This window comes from Alligator mississippiensis, chromosome 4 (genome assembly GCF_030867095.1).
Source record: "Alligator mississippiensis isolate rAllMis1 chromosome 4, rAllMis1, whole genome shotgun sequence".
Taxonomy (NCBI): domain Eukaryota; kingdom Metazoa; phylum Chordata; order Crocodylia; family Alligatoridae; genus Alligator; species Alligator mississippiensis.
This window is the reverse complement of record NC_081827.1, coordinates 54140724-54166378: the sequence shown is the minus strand read 5'-3', so window position 1 is coordinate 54166378 and position 25655 is coordinate 54140724. Positions and strand designations below refer to the sequence as shown.

Here is a 25655-nt window from a genome sequence, read left to right as displayed (position 1 = left end):
TTGTTATTGAAACATTTCTTAGATAGATAGACAGTGATAAATATTTCCTAAATTTAATTTTGGGGGAAAAATGTGTTGCCTTTTTATTATATAACATAAATCCTTCCAAGTAAAGTCTTAGGGTGAAGTCACATGATACACGTAGGCCATACTAAGGTTACTTACAGCATGAGCACCTGCACAATAAAGCTCATTAATTCATGCTAAGTGCCCTCTAAGCTTCTCAAAGTTATACCACTTCAGGCAAGAGTTAACTCTGGGCCATGCTACCTAGTTTATGTTAGGATAATTTCAGTCTGCTCCATGGAGATAAAATAAGCAATCTGTAGTCCTTCAGCATCCCAGGATGCATCGCTTCCAGCCTCCTCCACCCCAATCCAACCCAGAACAGGGATAGAACCAAGGTTTCCTGGCTCCTTGCCATGCCCCTGCTCACTAGCCCTCTCGTGGCAAGTCAGAGATGTGCAGGTAAAAAACAGCATTAACCCTTAATGGGTGACTGCTCACAGCATGTTCTAACTTTAACACTGCTTAATATTCCACAGAGGTAGTAGAATCCCCTCCCCATCCCACCTTTCATAAGAAGTGTTCTAGGTCCTGAATTAGTTTTAGCTAATAAAGGTAAAGATTTTTGGTAGGTTTTTTAAGTCCCTGATATGCTGATTCCTGATCTCTTTAAATAGTACTCTGTATATGTGTGTATCACCCCCGCCCAACAAACACATACATATGTGTGTGTTACAAAACGTAATGATTCTAGCTACAAATAAAACCAAAATGCAAGTAGGTATTTCACCCTGCTCTCTGATTACAGTTACCATATTTCATGGTGTATAGGTTGACATGGTGTATAGGTTGACTCCTGGCTTTCCGATCTGAAAGGTAAGGATTTTCATAGGCACTGTGTATAAAAAAATCCTTCTCACAAATAAACCTCATCCAATCCACACTAACTAGAAGGCCTGACAAATTTAAGACTAAACAGCAGTTTTCTAACAGCCATTTTTGAAGCAGCAGGCTAATGGACGAGTAGAAAAGACAGCAAAACTACTAAGTAATATTTGGTGATGATAAGACGGAAAAACAGCTGCCTAACCAACATGCTTTCTAACTGGTAGAACTGCAGCTGCAGTTGCAGTGTGGACTAGAAGATCAATGGGCACCTATACACGTGATGGAGCTCTGCAGATTAACTGAGTCAGCTACAAGTCTGCTTAAGCATGATAATTAGTGCACTCCAGCAGGCTTTGCATCATGTGTATTCAGCATCCCCACGTTTCAAAATGGCGGCAGGGGTGCTTTAACTAAAGCTCATTGAACAAGCTTTAGTTAAAGTACCCACATCACCATTTTGAAGCATGGGATGCTGAATACATGCAATGCTGTGGGCACTTTAATAAGAGCAGCTCTCAGAGCAGCTAACTAAAATGCCACCCCCAACACTCCTTTGACCCCGTAACATGTGTTTAGACTCCCAATGAGATGGAAACAAATTAGAATAGGGAAAGACTTAGAACAGTTGGAGAGTCTGAGGAAGCCTCAGGAAACAAGATGTTGGATTTTGGAACATTTTGAGATTTCAAAATTTAAACTAGGAAGTCCTATGCTACTACCAGGAAAACCCAAACAAAGATGGTCCAACTATCACTCCCTCTACTAGTGTAAATTGCTCCAGGTGAAATATACCTTCTGAACTGGGACAAAAATGGGACTTTTGGAAAATGTTAATTAAAAAATTAATTATAATAAAACAGAGAAAGGAAAAAAAGAATACCAATACCTCCTCTGCCCCAAACTAGCTAACAGCCCTCTAGTTAGAGCACTCACCTGAGATGTGGTACATATATTCAAGTCCCTACTCTGAATCAGGACTATCTGGGACTTATTAAATATTCACTCTGGGCCAGAGTGAGAATCAAGCAGATAAGGAACTTGAATTTTGGTTTCTCACATCCTGTGCAAGTGTTTGAACACTTCAGATATTGGTATCTTTAGGTGGCACTGTCTCTCTTCCTCTTTCTGTAAAATCCATTCTACATTTCAGAAAAATCTAATAAAAAATCTATGTTTTCATAAAATGTTCTAGTTTCAACGCTACAGCATTTTATTCCTGACCATCTCAAGAACATAAGTGCTATATTCAGTCAGACCAGTGGTCCATCTAGCCAAGTATATCCCTCACTCATTATCCACCCTAGCATCTACCATCATTGGTTTAGGAATGCCAGGGGATACAACTGAGTGTTCCATTTAATAGTTATTAATGGATATATGATCTATGAATTTGTCTAGTCACTTTTTGAACCTGGCCATGCCATCTGCCTCTACAATATCCTGTGGTAATCAGGTCCACAAGTTAGCTGTGCTATGTAAAAAGTACTTTCTCTTTCTAGTTTTAAACCTATCTCCTTCTACCTTCAGTGAGTGAATGAGTGTCCCCAAGTTCTAGTATTCTGGGACTTGGTGAATAACATTTCCTTATTTACATTGTTCACACCCTTCATGACTTTGCAGTCCTCTACCCTATCTCCACTCAGCCTTCTACTTTCCAAACTAAAGACCCTTAGCCTCTTTAGTCTCTCCTGATATGGCAGCTGCTCCATAACCCTTATCATCTTGGTTGCCCTTCTCTTTACCATTCTAATTCTACAACATCCTTTTTAAGCTACAGAGACCAGAACAGCGCACAGTATTCAGGATATGGTTGCAACATGGATTTGTATATTTATATACAATGTATATGTACACACACACATACACTTATACCTCAAAACAAACACATTCCAATGTTACTCCCTCTACAAGAGTAATTAACTCCAGGTGAGATTCACCATATTGCCCCATAGTATAAGTTCCCTGGAAAATCCTCCAATCAGCACAGTTGTTTGCATGAGTTATTTTCTTCAGAGATGTATCATTCCTACTTAAAAAACCACAGCTCTGGAACCCTAATTTATACGAATCTCTGAACAATTGGCTCTCATAGATTTGTGAGAGGGAACCAGATACTATAGACAGCAAGCATGATTTACTCGTGTAACTTTCATAACAAGGTGTGAAACATTTCTTATTTTTTTTAGAAAATAGACATGTACAACAGACATCCCTGTTAAGAATAGACAGCAAGAAAATACTAGAAAGTTCTCATTGTCTAGGATACTGATTTAAAATTCACTGAAAAGCAAAATGCTCTTATAAGAAGTTAGAGACTAAAGCTTAAAATACTTACTTGATAATGTCTCCTTCAAGAGCAATCACTCTTTTAATGATCTTCTGTTCAGGGTTTCTAGGAGACCTGAGAAAGGGGATAAGGTTATACAATCAGTAATGTTCTCATTGTTTTAAGAAAATGAAAAGAAAGTCCACAAAGAAATAGACACTATTAAAGTCATTTGGGAACTCCATGTTCTTCTTGATATAGCATCAATCATGATGTTCCACCTAAAGTGAAGCCACTGTTATCATTCTCATTTCAAACCACCTTAGAAAGACAGATGCTGGAATATCACCTGAATGCAAAGACTAAGATAATCAACAGGGTTTGCATTGCAAAAGAAATGGGAAGATATTTGACACTGATGAAATTAGAATTCCCCATTACTGATGAATTGGGCCTTTGCAAATGGTTTCAGATATTTACACCTGAGTTATCCATCAAACGTTAATCTCATTTTTTGTTTAAACATTCATGTCATTCGCTTACTTCAGGGAGGGACGAAACAACTGAAAACAATTTTAATATTTATCACAGTCAGTCAAATCCAGTCTAAATAAGTAAAGAAAATGTTCATCAATATCTTAAAAAATTAAAAAGGTTTAATCAACACAAAATGCTCTAATAAGATATATTTTAACTCTGGTATTTTTTCACACCGAACTTTATATTCAAAGTAGTCTAGGGCCTATAATCATGATACTTTTACATTGTCATAATTTACATTGGTTTTATACACTTCCATAAATTACAACAGGATCCAGAGGAATCACATGACCACCTGTGCCACAGAGATGCGCACAGTTAATGCTATTCTACTGTCTTGCCACTTGCTAGAGGGAAGTAGGTCTGCCTGCCTTGAGCTATCTTGAGCTAAGCTAGGGATACAAGATACATATACTGGTATAATTATCTCCCTGAATACAGTATTTCTACACTGGATTTAAGTAATTTATATTAACGTAAGGTGTATGTCATGTGTCAGCTTCTTTTTTATTTGGTGTAAAGATTCATTATATAAGTATAAACATATTGTATGCCCAGGGTTACACATTAAGCACATAATAGTCAAGTTAAGACTGCATTCACAGCCTAATTTAGGTGTTGTCCTACACATACATTATGATATGCTACCACTAAAAATACAGTATTCTATCAAATTTCCTATAACACACAGACATCTGCTTTCTATAAACAGACAAATCACATACTTTTTTATTGTGCAATTACTCTTAACCCATTCTTGATTTTAAATACATAACTATGCATACTTAATGTAGTTTATTCATGTTATCTTAAAGAAATTTTCATTTGTCTGTAGCATGCCACACACAGAAGCTGCCTATGTCATGTATGGCACTCCTGTTTCAGGCTGGTTACCCCTCCTCTAGACTGATGTGTCATAGCACTAGTCTGTATTCACTCTACAAATAGATAGTGGCTATCACAGAAAATATATTCTAAATCTGCCATGTCAACTCATTTGCTCTCATCACCATATAAAATGAATGATTTTGATGGGTGTTGAGTTGATTGGAACAATTGAGCTATATGGAAATGACTTCAATGACTGGTAGTCCAGGGGTTAAAATGCAGAGACCATAATATGATTTGTAATTGCTTAGGAACAGTTGCGTCTTGATATCATTTTCTATATAGTATTACATAGCCTGACTTTTAATTCAAGTACCCCACATTTTAGTTAGCTCATGTCTTTTATCTGTCTTCACTAAACAGAACAGAAAAGTTCATATTACCTCTGCATGCCATTCATGAGAGGAATCCAAGTTTTAGATGGCAAAGTGATATTATTAGCTGGAGCACCTTTAGCACTTTTGACAACATTACTTTTCCCAGCACATTTCTGTGTGTCAATACTCCAGGGGAATTATGATCAGGTGTAGGAGAAAACCAGGGCTCAGCATGCTATTTTATCTACTAAAGTTACTATAAATTAAACATTTTTTTTGTAAAATTACTTCCTACCTATTTCTTTTTTAATTTAAGCTAAGCATGTAGCATGTCTTTCTATAAAATGTATTGACTAATCACAAATAATAATATATAATGTATGTGCTAAAGTATGTTTCCAAAAGAATGACAAAAAAGGCCATCAATTTTTAAGGCTGATCTTTCAAAATTCTATCCTGGTTTCACACATCATTTTTAAAGGTTCTTTTGAATTCCCCTCATAAGCATTTCCATTTGATTAACATGTACATTTTGTAATGTAATTACTGACCTCTGTGTTAATTTGTCTCTACTCAGCAATAACTGTAATGACCTTGAATAAACATCATTCTAAATCAGAGGCAAGAACATTCATTCCAAAGTGGTCACTTTTGTGCCAAAAATAGTACATTAAAAAAAAACAAACCCAAAACTGAATTTACTAAAAATGCTTCAAAAATAGCCTTATACATTAATATTTTTTTAACATCTAGAACCAGAATAGACATAGTACATTAAAATAAGCATTACCTTTACATTTTTATTAAGTCACCCAGATGAAAAAAAGTAAACCCAAGGGTTAAAAAAGTATGTTAAACCCAAGGGTTAAAAAAGTATGTCCAAAACATATTAATACCTCTAGACCAATATTTTCAACTGACTACAAAGAAGTAGATTTTTTAGTGTCCTCAAGTAGTGGACAGTACATAAGGAATTACATTATCAAGTCATTATACTGTAACATGCTTAGTATAATGCTAAAGGCTGTGTGCTAGGAGTTCAGTGCAGGACTGAAACCTTAAATGCTTATGGAAAACTTAAAAAGAACAAAATACATAGGAAATTTGGTATTTTAGAATCTTTTTTTTTACTCAAAAAACCTACAATATTTTAGCTCATCTTTGGGCTATTCATTTGGTCAAAAAATAAGAAAAAACACATTATTTGTAAATTATTCATTGAATATTTTGGCGAAGTGTGTAACTATTGTTAAATCTTCTCTAACTGTGAGAGAGGCAACTTCTTCAGATACTTTTAAATACCCCTTTTTCAGCCTACCTATAACAATGTCCCCATCAACTCTGATAGCCTATTTTGTCATTTAGCCTCAGTGGGCACATCCAGACGAGTGTGGAGGTGAGATTTGTGATGCTGTAGACACCACACATGCAAGCGTTCCCTGCCCTGCTACTCTGCAGTTTTTTTACCCACAAAGATCCCAGGGTCAAAAAGACCCAAGCCAAAAAAAAGCGGGGCAGGGCAGCTCAAGTGGCAGCAATGCACAGTGCCCAAACCCAGAGCCTGGCCAGCTAGAGCCATGCTCCAGCTGCTAGCCAGGATTCCTGCTGCAGGAGTGCCACAGCTGCAGCTCCTGGAGGCCCCCAAGACCCCAAGTAAGGCTGCTGGTACTAGCACAGTTCCTGGCCCCAGCCTCCCCTACACCACCTGGGGTACCTTGCAGCGCGCCTAGAGCACACATGGCACGGGTGTTCCCCAGGGACAAGTAGCAGCAGCGCAAGGTGTGCCGCAGTTACTTTTCCCTGGGGAAACACAAGTTCCTGCTTGTCTGGATACAACCTCTGTGTCCATCCCCCGGGAAGGCAAAAGTAATGGGAGGACATCATAGGATACCTTTGTATAGGCCTCTCATAGGCACTGACCATGAGTATTAGGTTCTAGAAACTCTGAAGAAGCTCTGAAAAACTGAGAAGATAAAGTTTTCTCCTCCTTAGGGATATCTGTCTAGAATTACCATAGACAAATAATCTTAATTAAATTTGACTTATTAAAAACAGGGAAACTGATTAAAAACAAAATAATTTTTTTTTTTTAGCATGGTTAGATCTTGCATTTATTTGCTAGGCAGGCTTTTCAAACTTAAATACAGGTAAAAAAGTTCTTACATACTTTAAAAAAGTACATCCCTGTTCTATTATACTCATGTCCAGTCAAGATTAGCTACTAAGTCGAGAAGAGATTAATGACTCCCTCACCACCCACCACCCAATCCTGCCTTATCAAGTGGATCTGCAACATTAAACCCATCTTCCAAACTAGTTTTTTTCTAGCTATGTACACATACAATTAGGTTTGTACATGTTACATTCTCTGAGATATGGCCCACAAAGATATAAATAGCCTTACAGAAAAACAAGAGTCTCTGATAGACCTAACTTTCAAACTCAAGTACCATATTTCATACATAACTCTATCTTTTCCCTTGCCTTTTACTGAACTACCTATTTAAAAAATAGAGATTGGCCCTTTTTTCAATAAATTATTAGTTTGACTTGGCTGTAAAATAAAATTAAAAAAAAACAAAAAAAATGCAGTTCAGATTACCCCGTAATAAGATTTTTGGTTCTCACCAAACTGACAAAAATAAAAATTCTTGTTTCAAGTTGAAATATTTAATTAATAAAAGGCACTAAAGGCCTTGAAGCACAAGGTTCTTTTTTTAGTCAATAGCCAAGGGGTTAGCACAGTCAGACATGTCTACACTGTAGTGGTAGTATGTTTAAACTAAAATGTCCTGAGTATGCCCTGGCCCACCTGTTCCTACAGTCACACTCCAAACCCAAAGATATGTTAGTGAAGATGCCTCGGGCCATCCTTGGCTGTTCTCAAGCACACTAAAGACTAACACCTTGAGAGCACTAACAGAAGGTGTCCCCAAAGTTTTTTCACCATGGTATTTCTGGGTTGAGTTCAGGCTCAAAAAAGCACATACATCTCTGACTTAGTTAGACTATAAGGTGCATCTCTACTTTGCCTTCTAAGCAAAAGATTATAGGCTATTTTGGGGTGTATCAAGACCCCTAACACTGGTTAATTGTGAGTAGTTAATTGCTACAATTAGCAACTGGTTCATTGCACAATAAATTTAGACATGCTACACATGCAAAATAACTATTACCCAGTAAAAATGGCTGTCATAAAAATGGCCAATGAGCCATAGAACGTAAAACATTTTTATAGCTTGTTTCTATCAAGCTTTAATTTGAACCCATGGCATGTCACACACAGGGTGACAGTGTTTGGCTATGTCCTCCAGTTTCCCAGAGTAGCCTACTCTCTCTCCCTGTCCTTCACCATATGCCCCCTTCTCCCCCCTGCTTCCTGTAGGGGGACTTTCAATGCAGACAGAAATGCAGCTCCCCGATCTAACTCATAGCCTTCACAGAAAGCTCCATGAGTTAAACCAATCCTCCCAACTCAACAGACATTAGTTGTTGGGTCAGGAAGGTGAGAGATTGAGCCCCAATTTGAAGCTAATACAGAGAGACAGTCTGTGTGTTGGTAGCCTCTTCCCCTAGCCCTGCCTCCCTACTCCCAGCTCCGGTGCTGTCTTAGGGTGGGAGTGGGGAGAATGGAGGAGAGGGTGTTACGTCTCAGCTGTGTGTTCTTGGGAACCCTGGCACAGGATGCAGTCTGTCTGACTCACCCCCCCTCCCTCCCCTTCTCTACATAAATGAAACTGATTAAGATGCAGTGAGAGACACACCTAAGACCCTCAAGATAAGGGTGACAAGAGTGAAACAACTGCCCTAGGTCTCATTTGCATCGGAGATGGAACCAGATGACCATTCATTTACATGCGAGATGGAGAACAGAAAGCCTGAAGCAGAGACTGCAGTGAATTCTGGGACCAGAGAAGCAGGGGAGCACTGCATGATGGGGAATCTGTGCTCCAAATGCTAATCAACCCATGTTCACACACACCCAGCTCAGCATTTATCAGACCAATTCTAATCTGGATTTACTAAGGACTTTCCCCCCGCCCCCCCCAGACACACACACACACACACACACACACACACCTCTAATTTTAACAGGCATCTCGGGCCATACATTCCCCGGTCCCACTATGGGAGGCCTATTTAAACTTGATTGACTAAAACTCAGTTGCCGGGTTAGGGAATGCTGAGGCAAGAGACCGAGTCAGAGGGGGTACGGGCAACATTTGAACAATGGTTAAGGGTTCATCACAGTGTCCAGCCCATTGGAGCCCTAATCACAGGTGTTTTCATACTTTTCCTGAGACGACTGGTGGGAGTCCTCTCCATAAAAGGTTATGAACACCCCGATAATTGTCTTAAGTCTGTTAAAAGACTATAGTAAGATCTGGAAAAGCCATGCTAAGGTGAGGCTTGTTCACAACAAGTAAAAATCCAAAATCCTGATGCTGCAAGCTATCTATTGTTTCTGAAGAAACCATGAGATATCCCATCAGTATATCTGCTATCCATAGGAATTTCAAGCTGGCTCCCAAGTATTTGGTTACTCCCTAATCTTAAGTGTTTCCTGATTATCAACCAGTTTCTTGAGATGTTCCAAACCAGATAACCCCTTGTCAATAGAAAAGACAATGATTTACACAATTAAGGATGCTTTGAAGCAGCTGAACTGAGGGTATAAAAATCTGTAAAAAGTGTGTGCGCTTCAAGAAGAAGAAGAGAGAGGTGCTTCAGAAAGAAGAAGAAAGAAAGAAGAAGAAAGAAGAAGACTTCTGACTTTTAAGAGGCGTTTATTCCAGGGAGGGTGACAAATCAGGGCCAGTAAAGAGTATGTACAGGTTGGCCCGAACACCTGGGCCTCACGGACATGGTCCTGGGCTCACAGCCTGCAAGGCCTGCCCGTACACTCTAGATTAGAAAACCATAGCGAGCCAAAGGACTATTTACATATTTACATTTCTGCCAGTGGGGACACCCATGGGGGGCCTCAGGGGTCGACTCGCATGAAGCAAAGTCCAAGGCCTCGGCCCGCTGGACGCGTGTCCACAGCTTGAGCAGCCGGAGGTGTTACAAGGCGAGGAGCAGGCGCCCCGCCTTGACTCGGCAGAGCGCCCCCTCGAGGGACCAGCGTTCCTCGAAGGTGGGCACCGTCCACCGGAGGACCGCGTGCTCAAACTCGAGTGAGAGGTGGGCCCACACCAGCAGGCGGAAGAGCTGCAGGGTGTCGACCATCCCAGTCCTGGCGAGCCAGTTTCGCAGGCTCTTTAGGGTGGCCATCTTGGCCTGGCCCAGCAGGAAGTTGGCCAGGCTGATCACGGCTTGCTCCACCGCCCAGTAGGGGAAGGAGTGGACGTAGACGTCCTCGGAGAAGTCCCGGCCCAGCACCCAAAGCAGCGCGCCCAGGGTGGCAAAGAGCAGCTGCAGCTGGGGGCAGTCTAGGAACATGTGGAAAATGTCCTCGTCCAGCACCCACGGGCAGAAGGGGCAGGCCGCCAAGGCCGCCTGGTCCAGGTGGCGAACAAGGGTGCCGGTGGCCAGGATGCCGTGCACGAGCCGCCACTGCAGGTCGCCGGTCTTCTTGGTGGTGGGCGCCTTATACAGCATGCGCCACTCTGGGGTCCCGGGCTGCATCAGGCGCTGCCGCCACGCGGTGTCAGGGCGGCCGGCCAGCACCTGGACATGCGGGGTGCACACCACCCACATGTAGAGGCCCTTGCGGGGCAGGGTGCCAAAAGGGCAGCCCGTATTGCTGCTGGGGGGAACTGGGAGCCTGAGCAGCATGTTGGGCCGCTTGGCCAGCTTGCCGGGTACTGCTGGGATGACGGGCAGCGGTGGGAAGGTGTCATGCGTGGCGTCCGCAGCAGGGAGGGTCCGGCGAGCCTGGAGATGGACTTCCAGGGCGGTCGCTGCTTCCGCCGGGAGGGCGCCCCTGACGGTCCGCAGAAGCCAGCCCGCGGTGCGGACAGAGCGCAGCGCCAGCCGGGCAGCCAGGGCTTCGGGGGACAGCCACGCCGACCGAGCAGGGTCCAGGAGGTGCTCCAGGCGGGTGGTGCGCACCTCGATGAGAGCTGCCACGAGGCTGGCGGAGGCCAGGCTTGGCACGACATGCTGCAGGGCCGGGTTGTAGATTAGGGGCTCCCGAAGCAGGTGTGGGAACCGCAGGCACCTGGCCTGGGGGCAGAGCTGGAAGGCCGCCCACCAGGCCTGCACCATGCTGCGGTAGAACGGGGGAAGAACTGCCCCGTTCAGGAAAGTGAGATCCAGCAGAAACAGCTCCCGGTCAAAGCCGAGGCCCCCCACTCGCCGCAGGAACCGGCATGCCAGCTGCCGCCACGGGAGGTGGCCTTCGGCGTCCAGGAGCCACTGGAGGGCTTGCAACCGGTAGGTGGCCACCCGGCCTGCCAGGTCGATCAGGCCTTGGCCCCTTCCCCAGTGGGCAGGTAGAGGGCAGCTCGGGGGAGCCAGTGGCGTCCGTCCCACAGGAAGTCGACCAGGAGCCGCTGCACTCTCTCCAGGAGCTCCGGCACAGGGTCCAGCACCGTGCAGTGGTGCCACAGGGTGGCCGCCGCCAGGTTGTTGGCAACGAGGACCCAACCACGGTAAGAGAGGGCAGGCAGGCACCAGCGCTGCAGGCGGGCCTCCACTCCCTCCGGCAGGTCCTCCCAGTTGCGGGCCGCAAAGGCCGGTGGCCCCAGGAACACGCCCATTAAGAAAGAAGAAGAAAATCCTGTGCTGACACCATCCCCTGTTTTTCTTGGGACGCTGGAAGAACAGATCATCTCTCTCTTCAAGAATTGTGCTACGGACTGTGCCTGTCAGCTTTGCAGTCTGAGTATCTTGGACTGGTGAGATCCCAACGCTCTCTCTCTCTTTTCTCTCTAGGCATAAATTTCTGAACCTGAACTATATTAGTTAAGCTTAAGCTAAGTTTCCCCAAATACTTAGTGAAACCAGGGTAGTACTGTAATTGTTTGTGTTTGTTTTTCTTTTGCATGTCTATTACTGCTAGTACCATTATATATTTCGTATGCTTAGCAATAAATAACTTTTATAGTCAGACTGGTAGTGATTGGGTATATTTTTCCTTCTCTGCTTCTCTTTCCTCCCATGCTCTGCAGCAACGCTTCTTTTACCTAAGCTAAAGATCCCTGTGAAGCCCAAAAATACTGTGGGGTCTGCTCATCAAGAGGCCAAAGATTGGGACGTGCTGAGTCTGAAACACATAAGGGGATTAGCTTGTACAGCCTGATTGACCCAGTTTGACTCAGACGTGCCCCTATGAACTGAATGCTGGCCCATGAGGGTGTCAGCTGGACACCCAGCCGGATTCAGAGGTATTCTGTTTACCTGTGCGCTTGTGTCTGATTGCATTTTATTGTTGCTCTGATGAACTGATTTTTGGCATATGAGGGTGTCAAGCCTGTCCATGCTGATCAATCTGGCCGGGTCAGGCGTGTCCGGTTAATTTGTGTGCGTTTGTGTGTATGACTGATTTGGTGACTGGAGGAACCCAGTCCCACTGATACTGAGTCCTGCAAGATAGCTCCATTGGGGGTGAGGGCTTGCAGAAGGGAGAGATACAGCTCCATATAGTAACACAAGCAGCACATTGACAGAATTACCAAGACCCTAGAAACATATCCCTAATAAATGAGCACACCCCAAAGTAATGAGCAAATCTGGTAACAAGGGAGCTCAGACTGGTGTTTGCCCAGTCTGTGCTGGAGTGGGGGTGGGTGGATTGGAGCCCCTCACCTCAGATAACACCAGCCCAAGCTCCCGCTCCTCCATCCTGAGACAGCACTGGGAGTGGGGCTGCCACAGGAGCAGACAAGTTAATGAAGGTGCTCTACTGTGGGGCACCTTCATTTGAATGCTCATACAATGAGGGTTATTTTGGTGCATGATCGCAGTGCTCTTCAGCTGTGCTCTTCTGTTAGGGCAGTGTTTCTTAACCTGTGGGTCATGACCCAAAAGTGGGTCCCAAGAATATATGAAAGGGTCATGAACAAACTTTAAAAAAATGAATCAACAAACTTTAAATATGGATTCTCCTTTAAAAGAGAAAAACATGGGAAGCCATGGCTTTTCCCTTGCAGGCTGGCAGAGTTGTAGCCTGGGAGGGCTTGCTTGCCCAGCTTACTTCTCATTCATAGCACAGCTGTAGAGAATAATGATAGCCCCTACCAGCACCTCTCCTATGAACATGAAGCAGTTCATGTGGCATGACAGTTTCTATTGAGTAGTATTGCCTGTTGTTTGATGAAAGTACCATCTGTCAGAGGCCATAGATACTATCCTGTTGGAAAAGCAGAGAGGGTGCAGAAAAGAGCCCCAAAAATTATTCAAGGGTATAAAAAACAGAAAAATTCAAATCAGAAATAAGTTATATGTTTTTGACAGTGAGGGAACTAACTACAATGGGACTCACCAAAGAAGACATGAAGCAATGGACTTCCAATGGAGGATTAGTCTATGAAGAATTTTCTCCTTTTCCTGTATTCATATCAAGACCAAATGCTTTTCTTGAAGATATGCTTTAGCCAAAACTCAGGTTTTGCTTTAGTCAAGCAAGTTATTGGGCTCAGCACAGAGGTTACTTAATGAACTGTGATATACAAGAGATCAGAATAGATAGATTTACAGTCCCTTTTGACCTTCAGCTCTATGAATCCATCCCCTAGATCTCTCAGACAGAAAACAACACAGTCATTCTATAGCATCTGCAGTTGCTTCAACAGCTTTACAGGCTGCATGCTGAGTAAAGAGAGATTTTCTACCAACCAAATCAACAGTGTTTGGATACCATATCCAGATGTGAAACCAAATTGGCTGAGATTATGGGCTGCAGTACTCCATATATTGCTTGAGTTGGCTCCCCACAGTATTATCAAAAATAAATCTCCAAATCTGGAGGCTGAGACAAGATAAAAATTTGAGAGATTATCTGATAAAAAAACATGGTTTCATTAATAGAACTATAATAATTTCTCCTTTAAGGGAAGCTGACTACCTCAGGTAAGCACTGACAATCTTTTCCAGACCTCAACAGCTATCTATTGCTCTAATGGAAATGAAAATATAACTTTAAAAATGCAACTTATATTTTTGAAAAATAACTTTCCTCTTTTCTTCCGTTTCTTCTCTCATCCATATTTCTGTACACAGGTCATCTCAAGCATATAATACATAGCCGTGTCCACATTATATAGACAAGATTTCATTACATGCCATCAGAATATTGTTAAAAATACAATTTCCTATATAACTGCATTTTCAGTGAAATATAGAAGGTCTTTCAATCTTTCAATCTCAATAAGAAGTCCCCAAGAACATAAGAAACACCAGATATACCAGAATATTTTATGGATCTGCATCTTACAGGTTCTTAAAATGTTATGCTATTTGTCAGAAATGGCAATTACTCAATTACAATTTGTCAGAAAATTACTAGATTTTTTTATACAGTCTTACAGTTCACACTCGCTTTTCAGAGCTGGAGATAGCAAAATCAATCACTTACTCAAGATAACTTGCTGATCCATATCCCAAAGCATTTTATGATGTTGCTACACCTTATGAGTCTAGAGATTTTTCTCCAGACAACCATGAAAACCAAGACAGGGTAGCCAAGATACAGCATGAAAACAGGCAAAGGTAATCTGACTGACTAGAGCCATGGGACAGTGAAACAACTCAGCTTTGATGGCAGTTACACTAGAACCATACAAAAACACAAAAGTTATTAGTCCAGACCTATGGGACAAGGAGCCATGTTTACTGTTTCTAAAAGAGGCCTTTGGAGAGGCCTGCCTTCTCCTCCTCCATTATCATATCACTCGCTATACCTTCCGCAAACACCCATGCAATCATTCACCAACACAGCAACACTCCTACTCACAGCTGATACACTCATGAAACACTACTATCTCTGTCCTCCAAGTATTCCTAATATACACTCACAATCTCCAACTCACACAATACATTCTGATACATGTACCACCCACTGCCTTCTCTTTGCTGTGTGTTACTCTCAGGGCACCCTATTTAATTATGCTTAGATATCAAATCTCCCTCACTAAGATCACACTTTAAAGGCTTTTTCCAAATGGGCGATGAGGGGACTTTTCTCAGCTACTTCATGAGGGTCTCATGGGGGACTCCCTTTATCTCCTAGAGTAGTGCTTCTCAAACTATCTGATGTGGTGAACCAGCAATTTTTTTTCCAGTGGGTCAGGGACCGGTGTCCAGTTCAGCTGGTGGCAGCAAGTACGTGTAACAGCACTACACAAATGCACAACCGGCTGTTTCTTTCTCTTTCCTCACTTCGCACAACATCTCCTGGAGTGTTGGAACGTACAAACTGTGGCGCTATGACATATCAATGTTATGCTTCTGAAAATATATGTCTTTCTTTCCTGGCAACTCGCTGCAGACCAGCGACCTGTGGCTCGCAGACCGGCACTGGTCCACAGACCAACACTTTGAGAAGCACTGTCCTAGATCATGGGTGCTCAACCTCTGGCCTGCAGGCTAAATGTGGCATAGCATCTGGCCCACAGGGTTTTCCCTCGGCCAGGAAATATAGCAGTGGGGAGCATCAGCCATTAATACTGCAACCCTCCCCTGTTGCCATATTCCCATGCCTCCTCCCCATGAACAGCCAGATAGGGCCAAGCCAGGCCCCCTCCCCCCTGCACAACTGAATCAGAGCCAGGCAACAGCCCCTTCCCACCATGTGGCTGAACTGGGGCCAGGCTATGTCCCCTTCCCCGCAGCATGGCTGAACCATGGCCAAAGTCATATCTCCTTCATTCACACAACTGAATCAGGGCTGGAACATGCTCCCTTTCCCCCCTGCAGTTAAATCGGGGCCATGTCACACACCCCTCCCCCCATGCAGCTGAATCAGGCCCAGGCCACATCCCCTTCCCCTGGCACTGCTGCATCAGGTTAGGGCTGCTCCTCACCCTTCTCTGCACAGCCAAATCAAGCACCACCTTGCCTGCCCTGGGTGCCAGATCAGGACCACTGGCCAGATCTGGCCCATGGTCATACTAGGCAGAACCCATCAGGCCCACCATGGGAAAAGGTTGAGCACTAGTGTCCCAGATTATGTTAGATCTTCTCAGAATCATAGGAGGAAGGAGTGTCCTCACTTTTCCTCTTGGAGGAAAATAGTTGTCAACTATGTGGCTTCAAACGAAGTCCTAATCTCCCCTTATTCCCTGATTTACAGAAAGAGGGCTAGGTCACTGCACAAGAGCAATGGTTCTTTATTCAGCCAATGGCATCTTGAAGGGAAGAATTCAAAGGTAGATCTAGAGGGGAACACAGTGGCATACATGCACACCCCTTTCAGCCAGTGATGCCATGGGACTGACAGCTGGGAATTTTTTGTTAACCAGCTGAGTAAGAATTCCTCTCCCTTCCCCATCTGTGCTCAGTGGCATGTCTCCTCTCCTCTTCCCCCTCCCCCCTACCTCACTTCTGCCAGTGTCCCTAGCTGGCTCGGAAATTGGAGCAGGAGCAGGGGGAGGCTCCAGAACCACTCCTGATCACTCCAGCCAGCCTCCTCAGGGATCAAGGCTCAGCCAGGGAGAGCAGGAATGGCAGACAGATTCTCCCTTCCTGCTCAATCCCTCCAGGTGATCTCCTTCAGCCCAGAAGCAGGCACAGGAAAAGGAAACTGGCCAGCTGCCAACACTGCTGCTGCCTCAGGCCAGGCCTGGCTCCATGTGCCACCTAGCTGAAGTGAGGCAGGAGGGGCTCTGGTGCCTCCCCACAAACCCTGGATCAGCTGGGGATAGTGGGGACAGCAGCAAGGGGAGGCAGGGGATTGAAATGGGAAGGGAGGGGGCATGCTGCAAAGCATAGAGGGGAAGGATGCAGGGAGGGAAGGTTCTTACCTGCAACACTGGTCTTTCACATTCCCACTTTACAAAATCCTGGATCTGCCCATAGAAGAAATTCAAAGTATTGGGAAGTGCAGAGGAGAAAGGACCCAGAAGTGAAGGGAGGAGTTGCAGAACTAGCTAGGAAGTCTGCTATTTAGTAGGGTTATCTTGAATTAAAAGGCTCCATGTGTCCCTCAACACCTTTGCTTAGAAAGCAGCAAGGGGGTTGAGTCAGTAATTGCCCTAGATGTGCCCCTTCCCTCATCTGAGCTATTGAGTTACACTAAATGGAAACCATTTAGTATAATATCAAATAATGGCTTCCATATGCTCATTAACATTATATCAATCATTAAACTTTCACAGCACTGCCATTTTCTGCATGTGTCATTTCACCATCTAATCACCCCTTCATTCTTTGATTCCTCTTTGTATTTTTCCCAATAGTTCCCTATAGCAATTTATGTTTAAAAGCTTGGAACTAAAGTTGCTATAGGCTTTTCCACAGACAGTGCTTGTTAGCATCTATCCCAAGATCCCAGCAGGCTAAGTGAAGGAAGGCAATTGCTTCATTTCTATTCTCTAAAGGAATATAGACACATACATCCAAATACTATATGAGATCATTCCCTGCTGAGCATGCACTCTTTTGTAATAAAAAAGTAACCCACAGATCCTGGATAATGGTCAGACACGATATTTGATGCTCAGAGTACACAAACTAAAAGCAATTATATTTTTCAACAGACATTAGTAGAATATCTATTGCAAAAAGAAAAAAAAGAAATTAGACTCTGTTGGCATTCAAGTCTATCTAAATTACTGCTGTATCTCCTTCAAAGAACACCCAGAGTTTGTAGGTGCATGTGTGGAACAAAGAGGAGATAGTTTTGTACTATTAACCCATAATCAAGAAGCATGTAATGTAATTTAAAAGGAGTAGACTGTATGAAACACTGTGATAACCTCCACTTATTTAATATGATACATTATTTTGCTTGGCATTCATATGTGGAATCTGTTCTATATTTTTTTGTTGATGCAAACTGATCATTTTATAGAGTAAGACCAATAAGAAATATTTAAATGTCATGGTAAGAGGTGTCCAAAGCTTACATATGCTATGTGTTTGTATGCAAATTTACTCATGTATGCTTTGAGCTGTTTATTTTCAGAATATACCAAATGAGATGTATGTGAACCAGTGACTTGGCTCACTATTAGGCCTCCTTGACATGTTACAGGTATTGTGCAATTAACTAGTTAATTGCAAAATTCCTTGGAGACAAGCTACACATGCAAAGTAGCTGTCACACAATAAAAAGCTCCAACCAGCTATAAAGTTAGACATCAAAAATATGTACCATATAGCTAGTTGTTAGTGAGGTTTAATTTGCATACATAGCAGGGTCTCAGGCTCCAGGATGTGAGAAACCTCCAGCCCCCTGCATGATCTCCCTGGCCCCAGGGGTTTCCTGCACCCCCAGGGTGGAGAGATTACCACAGCAGCAATCCTCCAGACCCAGAGTTGCAAGCAGTGCTCCCAAAGCTGAAAGCACCTCAGCTGGAGTGTGTAGAGCTCCCAGCCACGGGAGCTTGCTTCTTGCCGGTGCAGGGAGAGCTTGGGATTGGGCTGCCCCTGCACCAACAATAAGGCACAATGAGATCTAATGCATGATCCCACAGTCACACCTACTGCCATGCACGTGTGGCATGGCAGGAGGCATGATTATGTGAATCACTCATTAGATCCCATCGTGCCTTTACCTGCATGTGTAGAGGGGGCCTTACTTACATAAAAAATAAGAACAATTTTTATGGGTATCTTTTTGCCTCAATAACTGGCTCCTGTATGTTTAAAACCCTTGTGTCTAGAACCAGTAAATAACTTAGGCAGGCTTTACTAGCTGAAGTCCATCTATGATCCAAAAATGTCCTGCTCAGTGGCAGTCTAACTCTGGAGGCGCCTCCCTGTTTGACCTGAATATTCCACAGGTGCCTGCAGCTTTTCTTGTTCAGACCTGGGCAGTTGTGGCCAACTGGGCATGTGGCTTCTGCCTAGACCTGATTGGGATCCTGAAACTAGTGAGAACAGTCCTTACAGACAGGTCTGATAAATATGCTCAGAGACACCTACCTGAACAGAGGCACTTTGGGGTATTTTTGTTAAAAATATGGCTGGAGAAAGGCGGTGGTGATAATAGGTGTTAATTCTTTCACTGGGCAAGTTTAAAAGGGAACAGGGAATCCTGATCGGCTATTTCAAAAAAGCAGTGCAGAAAAAAGTACGTGCCTAAGTCAAGTGTCTGAGCTCCTGGGGGGTGCAAGCTTTCAGACACAGCTCTGCCCTTAGGGCCAGATTCTATTCCACCTGCTAGGTATGAAAGCTGGATGGATACTCCTCACTGCTGTTTTGCGATTCAGTCTTAAGGGTAAGATGATGGTCTAGGTGTATTATTGGATATGAACAGAGTGGAATAGAATCACACGTAGGTGCCTGAGTCCACTTAGACGCCAAACAAGTAGTTCAGAATCTAAGCCTTAGTATTACTTTCTGGCTTTCTCTATGCAGTTGCGCACTCACCATGGATGCCATTCTAAGGTGCCAAACTCTCCCTATATCACAAAATGAACCTAGCCATCTCACTCTGGGCTCCATCTTCAGTGTCCAGGTGCCTAAAAAGTAGGTAGCACAGAGCCTAACTTGTATGTACCTAAGTGCTTTATTAGATCTAGCCCTTTGAGTTTGATTTACCACATTGCTTTTCTCTCCTGGGCTAGGGACAGAAGTTACACATGAATCAGTTTAAGTGACCAGAAACTGGTTTAAACCTGTAACAGAACAGAAGTTCAGTGCACATAAACCAGTTTCAAAATACCTGAAAATGGTTTAAGATAAGCCTTGTTGAATATCGTATCAGACTTAACTGATTTGGGTCGAACTAGTTCATGAAACTGCTGTTCCAGACCCCTTCCTAGTTCAAGTTAAATCACAGTTCCCCAGCATCTCAGCATGTTTCCAGCTCTGGCTGGGCTATGCTGTCTGCTCGGGGAGAGAAGGGTTGGGAGGGTGGGGAAGAGAGGCAGGGACTGCCCCCTCCAGGCAAACCCTGGCTGGGGCCTGGAGCCAGGGAGGTCGGTTAAACCCCGCTTCCCCCAAATACAGAGCTGACCTTCCCTGTTAAACTTACTGAAAGTTACTGCTGGCTATAGCTGTGGATTATAAATCCCAGAGGCACCTGAAAACAGGAAAAGGAAGTGATAAGAAACCCTGCAGAGTCCTGCTTCTGTGATTTAAGCCTGCAAATCCCAGAGCCCTTGGGGGCAGTAAGAAGAGGAAATGCCAGAGAGCCATTCTCTAGCTCCCCCCCCCCCGCCCCCCGCTTCTGTCCTGAGCCACCACAGGCATGTGGCTGCATTTCTTGATTCAGAGGTAAATGTATGTCCAGTTGTTTAGTCTCTGAAGCTTAGACTAACCTGCAAAGACTGAATTGGTTCTGCCTTGGGCTTTTTGACTGTCTGTACTTAGCCCTGAAGTTTATATTGCATATTTAAGATTTTTTCATGACATTTTAGGAGACTTAGAACAATCAGCTTCTTGGGAAATGCATTTAAGGAGTACTCTCCAGGTGCTGTGGCCTGCTTAAATCCTGCATACTCCCTAACTGTACCAGATTATTCCAGGATCTTGGGGGTACAAAGGGTTGCACTCACGCCTTTGTCAGTGAACCTGTCATTCAGGAAGTAACTTCCTCCAGTTTACAGATAAGCTGTGATGTAAGTAGATGGCTTTTTGTACAAGACCTTTTTGTCTGTGTCATGTATATTTCAAGAGAACAGCCATGAGAGTAACTGCCATCTTAGGGCATCGTTATCCATCAAATATAATGAATTATAACCAAATGAATTATGCACTACTACATATATTAGAAATAAAGTCACCTAAAGGTATGATAGCATATCCTACCTGGAAAATAAATGGCTTGGTTTCACATCTGATTAATTATTGCTGGATGTGACTATGTAGATATTTAATATAACTACACAAATTATTACATATTAGCCAATTTTAAAATTGTGCCTAGAAAGCTAAAGCCAGAGGCAGGGCCTGGACTGTGCACAGCCTCAGAAAGCTCAAAAAATACACAGGTCCACTAAGCTGTGATCCAAATGTAGCAGTTTGGTAAGGGTCTAGAAGGGAGAGCTTTAGCAAGATGTGACATAACAGCACATTTCAGAATTGTCAAATAGCTGCCGTACCTGAGCATTTGAGAGTATTTGCAGTGGACAGTACCATTCACAGTTACAGTCACTGCTATTTGCCAGCTATATGGAACCATCTGGGGAACTAGCTATGACAAAATGGCAGGGATCTTCCCATGTTATGGTGACCAACAGAGTAGGACAGTTATTCACAGGAACTCATACTAGATCAGGGGTGGGCAAAATGGCTGATTTGGCCGGCAGCCTGACTCCATTTCCCAGTTGCCCCTGTGCATGGCTGGGGCCAGTCTCTATGGAGACCCCAGTTGCACCTGTACTGTGAAAGCTCAAGGCTGGGGTTGCAATGGAGACCAGCCCCAGCCCTGTGGCAGAGCAGGGCAGGGGGCTGCTCCAGAGCTGCTGGGATCTTGCGGTGAAGAGCTTGCTCCAGAGCCAGGGCAGAGCTGCTATCTGTAGACTGCACACCCTGGGCAGGGATCGCATCTCTGCCCCTGTTCCAGCCCAGGCTGGCACTGCTGCAAAAAGCCAGGGCAGAGCAGCAATCCTCTTCATGCATGCCCCTTCCTGGAGCATGCAGGCTACAGATAGCAGCTCTGCCCTGGCTCCAGAACAAGCTGCCCCCAAAGCAAGATCCCAGCTGCTCTGGAGCAGTCCCCTGCCCTGCTCTGCCACATGGCTGGGGCTAGTCTCCATGGCAACCCCATCCTTGAGTCTCCATAGAGACCAGCCTCAGCCATGTGCAGGGGAAGCTGGGAAATGGAGTCCACTGACGACCAGCTCCACCCCGCGAGTCGGACTTTGCCCATCCCTGTATTAGATGAATTAAACATAGTGAAGAGGTGCAGAAGTATGTGCTCTTCCAGTTTCTCCCAGTGTTCCTGCTGTGCCAAAACAGCTACATACCTCCTCCAACACAGGACTACTGCTAACAGCGATACAGATGCAAAGATCCATAATGTACATTAATATTTCTTGAATATAAATCATCTTTAATTTGCAATATTGTTTCCCCCTCTTCATACATTTTTATTTTCTGTTTTTATAAGCAGTTTTTTTTAAAAAAACATTTCTACTTTAAAATGAATATTGAACTTCATAATTTTCTCCTTCATGGAAGATGAATAATTTTATTTTGAGCAAATATGGTATACTTTTTCACCAAAATATATTGTGTAGATTTGCAATGTTCTGCATTACTAATTAAATGGAACTTGCTCATATTAAAATGTCAGCAACAAGCTTCTTTCTGAATTTTAAACAGCAATAACATTTTCAATTAAAAAAATAGACTGTCAGAAAGAAGTGATGTAGTCTGACACGTACACACAGGACATATATTCTAATATTATAGAAGTCTAAGTCTGTCTGTTCATAACACTTTATTCATGCTCTGATTGGTTGATGGAAACAGCCAATCAGAGTGCTCCAAATGTGGGGGAGTGCCATTATGATTCTGAAGCTGCACCAAGGACTGGACAGAGCATGGAGAAGCTGCTGGCCTCGGCTCCCCCACCCTCCTCCCTACAAGTAGTGCTGAGAATCAGACAGTGGGTGGGGGAGCTGGCCTCGGCTGTCCCACCCGGCTCCCTACAAGAGGCAGAACAGAGGCAGTATGGGGTGTTAGGTGGTGGCACTCTGTCCCAGCCCCCTCCCCCTCCCATCATTCTTGATGGGCAATTGGCTAGTTATATATATTATTCTATATATATAAAGGGCTTAGTACATCTGTCCGTGTCTGTCCATAACACTCTTGGTGGGTGTAACTCCCTGTGGGGCATGGCTCCAGCCAGTGCTGCCCACAGGGTGAATTGCCCAGCAAGAATGATGGCAGGGATGGAGCAGGAGGCAGGGTGGCATGAGGCTGGACGTGGAGCAGGGGGGAAGAATGACAGAGGGGATGGAGTAGTGGGGGGTGAGGCCAGGGCCACTGGCCTCACTCTCCCCCCCAGGCTTGATCATTGGAGGTGGCAGCAGTGCTGGGTGGTGGCAGATAGGGACAGAGGGGATGGCAGGGACAGAGTGGAACAGCAGAGCACTGCCATGATGGCAGGGGCATAGGGGACAGAGCAGGGGGCCAAGGCCAGTGACCCTGGCCTCTCCCCTCCCAGCCCTGCTTCTTAGAGGTGGTGGCGGTGGCGTGGAAGGATGGCAGCATGGTGCTGGGCTCGCCCCCACCCCGTCCATCCCCAGCATCATGGCAGCACTCCATTCCCGCTGTCATTCTTGATGGGCAATTTGCTAGTATTGTGTGTGGGGGGGGGGGGAGGGGGGTTAGGTTGTAGCTGTGTTGGTCTAAGGATATAGGCAGACAAGGTTCCTTGGGTGAATTTGATATCTTTTATTAGATCAACCCAAATGGTTGGAGAATAGTTATTAAGCAAGCTTTCGGGTTTAAAAACCCTGTGTGTGTGTGTGTGTGTGTGTGTGTGTGTATTTTCCCAGAAGTTATCCCATGGAAAGTTATCTAATCCTACTTAAAGATTCCAGGGGACAGCACATCAAATATATCCCCAGCTAAACTATTCCAATGTTTAATTATCCTTGCTGCAAGGAGATTGTGTTTTATTTCAAAGCAGAATTTACCCAATTTTGACCTATCCAATTTCCAGCAACTAAGAATCATGTTTAGCCATTTATCCACAGCTGTCCAACTGAGAAATCATACTGAGGCAGTTATCCAGAAAGATCCCCTTTAATTTTTTCCCCAATTACTGCTTCCTAAGACATGGCCTCTCATTTTCTAGATAAGCCAAAAAAATTGTTACCAGATGTACTAGCCTGCATTTGACTCTATTAAAAGGCATATTGTTGGATAATGACCATTTAATCAGCCAATTTAGATCACGTGTAACAGAAAACTATCCATTTTCTTAATTACTACCCCACCAATCTTTGTCACCTGCAAATTTAGCAGTAAATATTTTATATCATTGTGGAAATGGTCAATAAAAATATTAACTAGCATCATACACTGGGGAACCTCATTACAAATACACCCCGCTCACTGATAGTTTCCTACGATCAACTACATTTTGATTTGTCAGTCGGTGTGTGCTTAATCAATCTAAGATGTGCACTTTTAAATCAAGAAACCTAAATTCATGTTTTGCTCTCCTAACCATTACTATAGGAAAAACATTTATTTTTGGAATAAGATATAACTTATATCCTGGTAAAAGTTTGGATATAAAAAGAGTAATTATTAGTAGGGCACAGTTTAAAAATAATGAGAGAGATGAAAGTGATAAATGCAGTAAATAGTTTAATCTCTCTATTTTAGGTACATATCTGAACGCTTGTTAACATAATATCTGAGCATCACAGAGTCTAATGAGTTTATCTTCAAAATACTCCTCTGAAGTATCTAGAATGTAAATCCTGAAGCCCCCATTAGGTCACATCATAGAAAAATGAGACAATAGCTCCAGTCCTGTTCAGAGACAGTATGTGTCCATACCACAATCATCACATCACTAGTTCCTGTCCTTATTAATTTCCTCAGCTAATGAAGGGCCAATAATTAAAGGATCCTGGTAATTCTTAGCCTTGCTCAGTAAGCAATTTCTCCACTTCAAGACTGAGAGAAAACACACAAAGTGTACCTGTTCTATAGAAAGACTAAAGTTTCCATTTTGTATTAGCAGTACATTCACAAATAGAAAATTAATCTTAAAAAATAGAAGGCCCATTTGTTATGACTGACAATCTCTATTCCATTCTATGTAACAGTAGCCAACAGCAATGGGTTTTAGTTCAGAAGTCAAGTCCACTGACAAAGCTACATAGGAAAATTTGTATTGAAACTCCCGGCATTCTAGGGCACATAACCACAAAAGCTTTTGACATGACATTCTCATAAGGAAGCTCTGGAAATATGATCTTGATGAAACAACTGGATGGCCAGTACATCCTTGGTTGGAAAGATGCACTGAAAGTGTCGTCGTTAATGATTTGTCAGATTGGACTCTCCCTAAGACTAGGGACAGACATTATGCATAAACCGGTTTAAGTGATCAGAAAGTGGTTTAAATCTGTAACAGAACAGATGTTCAGTGCACATAAACCAGTTTAAGAATGGCCAAAACCAGTTTGAAATAAACCTGATTGAATGTAGTAGACTTAACTGATTTGGCTCAAACTGGTTTATGCAATGTCTGTCCCAGACTCCTTGCTGGTTTAAGATAAACCAGCATCCTGGCATGCTCTCTGGGCTGGGTGGGGCTCTCTGCTCCACAGCAGAGCTGGCCTTTCCCCCCAGCTTGCTGGCAGCAGCTTCTCCCCTTCCCCTCACCACTCCCTGCTAAGCAGGAATGCCCCCATCCCCTCTGCCTTGCCGAGGAGGTGTCTGTGTATTAGCTAGCAGACCACATGCTGACTATGATCATTTCTGAATCAAGAGGTAGGATCAACAAGCAGAATCACCAAGTAGCTGGTAATGTCCCTCTGTTGTTTTCTTAATTAGGTGATAAACACTATTATCAATTCCCTGCTGGGCTAATCAGAGCTCCACCCCAGCCTGGCCATGCCCCCCTCAGCTCAGTACTGTAGAAGGAAGGGAGGGCTGCTCTAGCATCCCCCAGCTTCTAGTCTAAGCCCCTGCAGGCATGTGCCTGCATTTCTGGGATGCCTGTC

At 43.8% G+C, this 25655-nt stretch overlaps 1 protein-coding gene across 3 annotated transcripts in view; it reads right to left on the bottom strand.

Annotated features, from left to right (window-relative positions):
* IMMP2L (inner mitochondrial membrane peptidase subunit 2) overlaps positions 1–25655 on the bottom strand; it is a 933449-nt gene that overhangs the window by 292191 nt on the left and 615603 nt on the right. For all 3 annotated transcript variants that reach the window (XM_019492508.2, XM_019492501.2, XM_006261933.4), the window contains one exon: positions 3230–3295. In XM_019492508.2, the coding sequence (XP_019348053.1) occupies positions 3230–3295 (66 nt within the window). The remainder of the gene's footprint in view (positions 1–3229; positions 3296–25655) is intronic.